The sequence below is a fragment of the Oreochromis niloticus genome, unplaced genomic scaffold, assembly GCF_001858045.2.
Source record: "Oreochromis niloticus isolate F11D_XX unplaced genomic scaffold, O_niloticus_UMD_NMBU tig00000289_pilon, whole genome shotgun sequence".
NCBI classification, from domain to species: domain Eukaryota; kingdom Metazoa; phylum Chordata; class Actinopteri; order Cichliformes; family Cichlidae; genus Oreochromis; species Oreochromis niloticus.
Genome location: NW_020327110.1, coordinates 94,469 through 103,497, shown reverse-complemented (window position 1 = coordinate 103,497; position 9,029 = coordinate 94,469). Strand labels below are relative to the sequence as shown.

General features: G+C 39.6%; 1 protein-coding gene across 4 annotated transcripts in view; it reads right to left on the bottom strand.

The window, feature by feature from the left end:
- Positions 1-2,781: 2,781 nt before the first annotated feature.
- The window catches only part of LOC100696060 (meprin A subunit beta-like), a 50,013-nt gene continuing 43,765 nt past the window's right edge, over positions 2,782-9,029 (bottom strand). For all 4 annotated transcript variants that reach the window (XM_019356172.2, XM_019356173.2, XM_025904190.1 and 1 more), the window contains 16 exons: positions 8,915-9,020; positions 8,231-8,275; positions 8,053-8,100; positions 7,652-7,696; positions 7,474-7,521; positions 7,067-7,111; positions 6,502-6,546; positions 6,324-6,371; positions 5,354-5,398; positions 5,176-5,223; positions 4,770-4,814; positions 4,204-4,248; positions 4,028-4,075; positions 3,625-3,669; positions 3,062-3,106; positions 2,782-2,938 (listed from right to left, as the gene is read on the bottom strand). In XM_019356172.2, the coding sequence (XP_019211717.1) occupies positions 2,890-2,938; positions 3,062-3,106; positions 3,625-3,669; positions 4,028-4,075; positions 4,204-4,248; positions 4,770-4,814; positions 5,176-5,223; positions 5,354-5,398; positions 6,324-6,371; positions 6,502-6,546; positions 7,067-7,111; positions 7,474-7,521; positions 7,652-7,696; positions 8,053-8,100; positions 8,231-8,275; positions 8,915-9,020 (800 nt within the window). In that variant the 3' untranslated portion in view covers positions 2,782-2,889. The remainder of the gene's footprint in view (positions 2,939-3,061; positions 3,107-3,624; positions 3,670-4,027; positions 4,076-4,203; positions 4,249-4,769; positions 4,815-5,175; positions 5,224-5,353; positions 5,399-6,323; positions 6,372-6,501; positions 6,547-7,066; positions 7,112-7,473; positions 7,522-7,651; positions 7,697-8,052; positions 8,101-8,230; positions 8,276-8,914; positions 9,021-9,029) is intronic.

The window sequence follows — 9,029 nt, the reverse complement described above, 5'->3', positions numbered from 1 at the left end:
AACTACCCTCAGAATATCTGCTAGATGAGTGAACGCAGCTCTATAGACAATACCTACCACCACCATTACGAGACTAACCAGCTGATCTACACCATGGCAGACTCGCAGCCTTCGCCAACTGCTTGAAGAGGTACACCAGAGAGATAAAAGGCAGGAGAATAAACCTTAGTGGTAGGGGAACAATATGAGAACAGCACCACCAAAGCTGGAGACAGAGCAATACTGGAATATATATGGGAGAATGACGCAACCCATAACAGTGGCTAGTGGAGCTAAGAGCAGACACAGCAACCTCCCTGAACAGGGTCCTATAACCATCACGGTAGCAGATATCCAAGAAAGGGTCTCCAGTATGAACAATTGGACAGCACCAGGCCCCGACATGGTTCATGACTACTGGCTGAAGAAGCTGACTGCACTCCACGAGCATCTGACAGCACAAATGAACCAGCTTCTAGTCGATGAGAGACACCCAGAATGGCTAACCAAAGGCTGGACAGTTCTGATTCTCAAGGACCTCCAGAAGGGACTAATTCCTTCCAACTACCGACCAATAACCTGCCTCAGCACCACATGGAAGCTCCTGCCAGGCATCATAGCGGCTAAGTTGAACCGGCATATGGCTCAATATATGAGTGGGGCACAGAAAGGAATAGGCAAGAATGCCAGTGGTGCAAAACACCAGCTACTGGTAGACAGAGCAGTTGCCTGAGACTGCAAGACTACGCTGACCAACCTGTGTACTGCCTGGATTGATTACAAGAAGGCCTATGACTCGATGCTCCACACCTGGATCCTGGAATGCCTAGAGCTATACAACTATCAACAGGACTCTAAGAGCTTTCATCAGGAACTCAATGGGGATGTGGCGTACAACATCGAGGCCAACTTCAAGCCATTGCACAAGTCACCATCGGATGTGGGATCTACCAAAGAGATGCTCTGTCCCCACTGCTGTTCTACATAGGCCTGAACCCCCTCAGTAAGATCACTAACAAGACTGGTTACAGATACCAACTACGGAACAGGGCAATTGTCAGCCACCTCCTCTACATGGATGACATCAAGCTGTATGCCCAGAGTTAATGAGACATCGATTCACTGATCCTACCGGATATACAGCAATTACATTGGAATGTTGTTTGGACTGGATAAATGTAGTCGGATGATAACAAAGAGAAGGAAGGTAGTCAGAACTGAGGGGATCGAACTACCAGAAGGCAATATTGCAGACATAGAGGAAAGCTACAAGCACCTGGGGATCCCATAGGCAAACAGTAACCATAAAGAGGCCACTAGGAAAGCTGCAACCACCAAGTACCTGCAGAGGGTCAGGCAAGTCCTTAGGATCAGCTGAACGGTAAGAAAGATCTGGGGTATCAACACCTTCGCCCTGCCTGTGATCAGGTACTCTGCTGGGATAATAAGCTGGCCAAAGGAGGAGATAGAAGCCACTGACATCAAGACCAGGAAGCTCCCTACCATGCATCGAGGGTTTCACCCCAAGTCCAGCCCTGAGGCTGTATGCTAAGTGGAAGGAAGGAGACCAGGGACTGGTGAGTGTCAGTACCACAGTCCAGGATGAGACAAGAAACATCCACGAGTAGATCAGGAAGATGGCCCCAACCGACCGCATGCTCAGTGAATACCTCAGGCAGCAGAAACCCAAGAAAGAGGAGAAGAGGAGGAACCATAATGGAAGGATAGGCCCCTGCACGGTATGTACCACCGGCAGATAGAGGAGGTGGCTGATACCCAGAAATCCTACAGTGGCTGGACAAAGCTGGACTGAAAGACAGCACGGAGGCACTAATCATAGCAGCACAGGAACAAGCACTGAGCACAAGATCCATAGAGGCTGGGGTCTATCACACCAGACAAGACCCCAGGTGCAGGCTGTGTAAAGATGCCCCTGAGACAATCCAGCACATAACAGCAGGGTGCAAGATGCTAGCAGGCAGGGCATACATGGAGCGCCATAACCAAGTGGCCGGCATAGTATACAGAAACATCTGTGCGAGTATGACCTGAAAGTACTGAGGTCAAAATGGGAGACAACATCAGGAGGAAGGAACACGAGAAGCTGCTGAGGTACCAAGGGCTCAGAGAGAGCTCGAGAAGATGTGGAGGGTTAAGGTAACAGTGGTCCCAGTGGTAATCGGAGCACTAGGTGCTGTGACTCCCAAGCTAGGCAAGGAGCTCCAGCAAATCCCAGGAACAACATCCGAGATCTCTCTCCAGAAGAGCGCAGTCCTAGGAACAGCTAAGATACTGTGCAGGACCTTCAAGCTCTCAGGGTCTGGTAGAAGATCCATGCTTGAAAGATAGATTGACCGCAGGGGCGAGAGGGGAATTTAAAAAAAAAAATTAATTAAATAAAGGATGTACAGATAGCTTATGTTAAGTAATTAAGTTGAGCAGAAGGTATACATCAGTGCCGTTGTGTTTTATTGGGCAAAATCTGTGTGTGCTGCAAGCTCCACAATTAATTACTATGTCAAGAGCAACTTACAAACATTCTGACTGGCTGCTGACTATTCCTATTGGCCACTGCAAAAATGATTATTACCCCATGTAGTAATGCATGCGATGAGATGATATACCTTTTTAGACAATAGTATCAGCAGTATCAATCTAATTTTTTATCATCAACATAGGGTTACATCCTGTGAAAGTCGAAGCATTATATGACGCGTACGTGAAAATGACATATAAGTTTAAAATTGTGCACTAAATATTGAAATGGATGCATCTTTTATTCTTCTTTTGTTGTTCTTTGTTTTGTTACGTTATGTTGAGCAGCAGTCCAAAATCGAAATGATTAGGTCCACTAGATTTTACAGGCTTTGACAATAAAACAATTTTACAGACAGAAAATGTTTTAGAAGATTACCTGTCATCTGTTGTTTCTGGAGTGGGAATTGTAGTGGGTGAGGTCCTGAAATAGTCAAAGAAATTTTTGACAGGTATATTAAAATCTAAAACTAAGAATTTGTTTGTTTCTATTTATAACATTTTCTAATTTTTGAAAAACAGAAAATGTGTGAGATGTTTGGCGTACCTGTCATATGTTGTGTTTAGAGATGGAAGTGTGGTGGGTGAGGTCCTGTGAAAGTCAAAGCAGAATATTGTATGTATGTAAAAATTACATATCAGTTGAAAATTTACATCAAATATTTAAATGCATTCATTTTCTTGTTTGTTTGTTTTTTCCTTTTTCTTTCAGCTGCTTCCTAAAGTATTCACCACTGCACACGAGCTTCCCCCACATGACCTCCATATTTCCTCCATATTTCTAGCATTCTCCACTTTATTACCAATCCTTATGCATGTGCTCCTTCACTACAACTTTACTTCTCATTATCCGTAAAGAGGGCTTATTATATTGATCACCATAAGCAGTGCAACATCTAAATTTGGGGGTCCACTAGATTTCACAGCTTGTGACAACACATTCTTACAAACAGTAAATTCTGAGAACATCTAAATAAGTGGCATCATCTGTTGTTTATTGAGTTGGATTGGAGGTGGGTGAGATCCTGCAAAAATTAAAGCAATGTTTGACATGTATGTGAAAGTGACATAGTTTCAAATCTGGCATTTTGTTTGAGAAGACTAGCGTACCTGTCATCTGTTGTGTTTAGAATTGGAATTGCAGTGGGTGAGGTTCTGTGAAAGTCTTAATATTTTTTGACATGTATGTGAAAATGACATAGTTTTAAATCTGGCATCAAATAAATGCATGAAATGCATACAGGTTATTTTATCCATTTATAGCTGCTTAATAAAGTGTTCACAACTGCAGACCTGCTTCCTCCATCTTACTCTATTCCTTGCAGCTTCCACTATCACACCAACCCTCTGCATGTGCTCCTACACTACAATGTTGCTGCTTACTATCCGTAAACAGGGCTTAGTATGTTGATCACAGTTAGCAGTATAACATCTGTTCAGGTCCACTACAATTGACAGCTTGTGACAAAAACACATTTTTCCAAACAGAAACTGTTTGAGAATGTTGGAGTACCTGTTATGGTTTGTTATTTCTGGAGTTGGAATTGTGGTGGATGAGATCCTGTAAAAGTCAAAGTTTAGTTTGACAGGTATGCTAAAAGTCTTGCATGAGTGAGAGTTTAAATGTTTCTGTTTGTAAGAAACCTTTTCTGTTTCTTAGCAAAAGAAATATTGAGAAAACTGGCGTACCTGTCATATGTTGTGTTTAGAGATGGAAGTGTGGTGGGTGAGGTCCTGTGAAAGTCAAAGCAGAATATTGTATGTATGTAAAAATTACATATCAGTTTGAAAATTTACATCAAATATTTAACTGCATTCATTTTCTTGTTTGTTTGTTTTTTTCCTTTTTCTTTCAGCTGCTTCCTAAAGTATTCACCACTGCACACGAGCTTCCCCCACATGACCTCCATATTTCCTCCATATTTCTAGCATTCTCCACTTTATTACCAATCCTTATGCATGTGCTCCTTCACTACAACTTTGCTTCTCATTATCCGTAAAGAGGGCTTATTATATTGATCACCATAAGCAGTGTAACATCTAAATTTGGGGGTCCACTAGATTTCACAGCTTGTGACAACACATTCTTACAAACAGTAAATTCTGAGAACATCTAAATAAGTGGCATCATCTGTTGTTTATTGAGTTGGATTGGAGGTGGGTGAGATCCTGCAAAAATTAAAGCAATGTTTTGACATGTATGTGAAAGTGACATAGTTTCAAATCTGGCATTTTGTTTGAGAAGACTAGCGTACCTGTCATCTGTTGTGTTTAGAATTGGAATTGCAGTGGGTGAGGTTCTGTGAAAGTCAAAACATTTTATGACATGTATGTGAAAATGACATAGTTTCAAATCTGGCATCAAATAAATGCCTGAAATGCATACAGGTTATTTTTTTATCCACTTATAGATGCTTAATAAAGTGTTCATAACTGCAGATCAGCTTCCTCCATCTTACTCTATTCCTTGCAGCTTCCACTATCACACCAACCCTCTGCATGTGCTGCTACACTACAGTTTTGCTGCTTACTATCTGTAAACAGGGCTTAGTATGTTGATCACAGTCAGCAGTATAACATCTGTTCACGTCCACTAGAATTGACAGCTTGTGAGAAAAACACATTTTTCCAAACAGAAACTGTTTGAGAATGTTGGAGTACCTGTTATGGTTTGTTATTTCTGGAGTTGGAATTGTGGTGGATGAGATCCTGTAAAAGTCAAAGTTTAGTTTGACAGGTATGCTAAAAGTCTTGCATGAGTGAGAGTTTAAATGTTTCTGTTTGTAAGAAACCTTTTCTGTTTCTTAGCAAAAGAAAATATTTGAGAAAACTGGCGTACCTGTCATCTGTTGTGTTTAGAGATGGAAGTGTGGTGGGTGAGGTCCTGTGAAAGTCAAAGCAGAATATTGTATGTATGTAAAAATTACATATCAGTTTGAAAATTTACATCAAATATTTAACTGCATTCATTTTCTTGTTTGTTTGTTTTTTCCTTTTTCTTTCAGCTGCTTCCTAAAGTATTCACCACTGCACACGAGCTTCCCCCACATGATCTCCATATTTCCTCCATATTTCTAGCATTCTCCACTTTATTACCAATCCTTATGCATGTGCTCCTTCACTACAACTTTACTTCTCATTATCCGTAAAGAGGGCTTATTATATTGATCACCATAAGCAGTGTAACATCTAAATTTGGGGGTCCACTAGATTTCACAGCTTGTGACAACACATTCTTACAAACAGTAAATTCTGAGAACATCTAAATAAGTGGCATCATCTGTTGTTTATTGAGTTGGATTGGAGGTGGGTAAGATCCTGCAAAAATTAAAGCAATGTTTTGACATGTATGTGAAAGTGACATAGTTTCAAATCTGGCATTTTGTTTGAGAAGACTAGCGTACCTGTCATCTGTTGTGTTTAGAATTGGAATTGCAGTGGGTGAGTTCTGTGAAAGTCAAAACATTTTATGACATGTATGTGAAAATGACATAGTTTTAAATCTGGCATCAAATAAATGCCTGAAATGCATACAGGTTATTTTTTTATCCACTTATAGATGCTTAATAAAGTGTTCATAACTGCAGATCAGCTTCCTCCATCTTACTCTATTCCTTGCAGCTTCCACTATCACACCAACCCTCTGCATGTGCTCCTACACTACAATTTTGCTGCTTACTATCTGTAAACAGGGCTTAGTATGTTGATCACAGTCAGCAGTATAACATCTGTTCACGTCCACTAGAATTGACAGCTTGTGACAAAAACACATTTTTCCAAACAGAAACTGTTTGAGAATGTTGGAGTACCTGTTATGGTTTGTTATTTCTGGAGTTGGAATTGTGGTGGATGAGATCCTGTAAAAGTCAAAGTTTAGTTTGACAGGTATGCTAAAAGTCTTGCATGAGTGAGAGTTTAAATGTTTCTGTTTGTAAGAAACCTTTTCTGTTTCTTAGCAAAAGAAAATATTTGAGAAAACTGGCGTACCTGTCATCTGTTGTGTTTAGAGATGGAAGTGTGGTGGGTGAGGTCCTGTGAAAGTCAAAGCAGAATATTGTATGTATGTAAAAATTACATATCAGTTTGAAAATTTACATCAAATATTTAACTGCATTCATTTTCTTGTTTGTTTGTTTTTTTCCTTTTTCTTTCAGCTGCTTCCTAAAGTATTCACCACTGCACACGAGCTTCCCCCACATGACCTCCATATTTCCTCCATATTTCTAGCATTCTCCACTTTATTACCAATCCTTATGCATGTGCTCCTTCACTACAACTTTGCTTCTCATTATCCATAAAGAGGGCTTATTATATTGATCACCATAAGCAGTGTAACATCTAAATTTGGGGGTCCACTAGATTTCACAGCTTGTGACAACACATTCTTACAAACAGTAAATTCTGAGAACATCTAAATAAGTGGCATCATCTGTTGTTTATTGAGTTGGATTGGAGGTGGGTGAGATCCTGCAAAATTAAAGCAATGTTTTGACATGTATGTGAAAGTGACATAGTTTCAAATCTGGCATTTTGTTTGAGAAGACTAGCGTACCTGTCATCTGTTGTGTTTAGAATTGGAATTGCAGTGGGTGAAGTTCTGTGAAAGTCAAAACATTTTATGACATGTATGTGAAAATGACATAGTTTTAAATCTGGCATCAAATAAATGCCTGAAATGCATACAGGTTATTTTTTTTATCCACTTATAGATGCTTAATAAAGTGTTCATAACTGCAGACCTGCTTCCTCCATCTTACTCTATTCCTTGCAGCTTCCACTATCACACCAACCCTCTGCATGTGCTCCTACACTACAATTTTGCTGCTTACTATCTGTAAACAGGGCTTAGTATGTTGATCACAGTCAGCAGTATAACATCTGTTCACGTCCACTAGAATTGACAGCTTGTGACAAAAACACATTTTTCCAAACAGAAACTGTTTGAGAATGTTGGAGTACCTGTTATGGTTTGTTATTTCTGGAGTTGGAATTGTGGTGGATGAGATCCTGTAAAAGTCAAAGTTTAGTTTGACAGGTATGCTAAAAGTCTTGCATGAGTGAGAGTTTAAATGTTTCTGTTTGTAAGAAACCTTTTCTGTTTCTTAGCAAAAGAAAATATTTAAGAAAACTGGCGTACCTGTCATCTGTTGTGTTTAGAGATGGAAGTGTGGTGGGTGAGGTTCTGTGAAAGTCAAAACATTTTTTGACATGTATGTGAAAATGACATAGTTTTAAATCTGGCATCAAATAAATGCCTGAAATGCATACAGGTTATTTTTTATCCACTTATAGCTGCTTAATAAAGTGTTCACAACTGCAGACCTGCTTCCTCCATCTTACTCTATTCCTTGCAGCTTCCACTATCACACCAACCCTCTGCATGTGCTCCTACACTACAATTTTGCTGCTTACTATCCATAAACAGGGCTTATGTTGATCACAGTCAGCAGTATAACATCTGTTCACGTCCACTAGAATTGACAGCTTGTGACAAAACACATTTTTTCAAACAGAAACTGTTTGAGAATATTGGAGTACCTGTTATGGTTTGTTATTTCTGGAGTTGGAATTGTGATGGATGAGATCCTGTAAAAGTCAAAGTTTAGTTTGACAGGTATGCTAAAAGTCTTGCATGAGTGAGAGTTTAAATGTTTCTGTTTGTAAGAAACCTTTTCTGTTTCTTAGCAAAAGAAAATATTTGAGAAAACTGGCGTACCTGTCATCTGTTGTGTTTAGAGATGGAAGTGTGGTGGGTGAGGTCCTGTGAAAGTCAAAGCAGAATATTGTATGTATGTAAAAATTACATATCAGTTTGAAAATTTACATCAAATATTTAACTGCATTCATTTTCTTGTTTGTTTGTTTTTTCCTTTTTCTTTCAGCTGCTTCCTAAAGTATTCACCACTGCACACGAGCTTCCCCCACATGACCTCCATATTTCCTCCATATTTCTAGCATTCTCCACTTTATTACCAATCCTTATGCATGTGCTCCTTCACTACAACTTTACTTCTCATTATCTGTAAAGAGGGCTTATTATATTGATCACCATAAGCAGTGTAACATCTAAATTTGGGGGTCCACTAGATTTTACAGCTTGTGACAACACATTCTTACAAACAGTAAATTCTGAGAATATCTAAATAAGTGTCATAATCTGTTGTTTATCAAGTTGGATTGGAGGTGGGTAAGATCCTGTGAAAGTCAAAATATTTTTGACATGTATGTGAAAAAACCCGTCATCTGTTGTCTTTAGAGATGGAAGTGTGGTGGGTGAGGTACTGTGAAAGTCAGAGCATTTTTCAACAGGCATTTTTGATGCAACTGTTGTTGTGATTTGCAGTTATATAAATAATAATTCAATTGAAATTAAGTTAATTTATTTCATAACATAGCCCACCTGGATGAGCAAGGTCCTTTATCCTGGTCTGTGGGAGCACTTGTAATGCTCACTGATTTCACTTGAGGACATGGCAGCGAACTTCCATTAAGTAGAGGAGTGAGATCTATTGAAA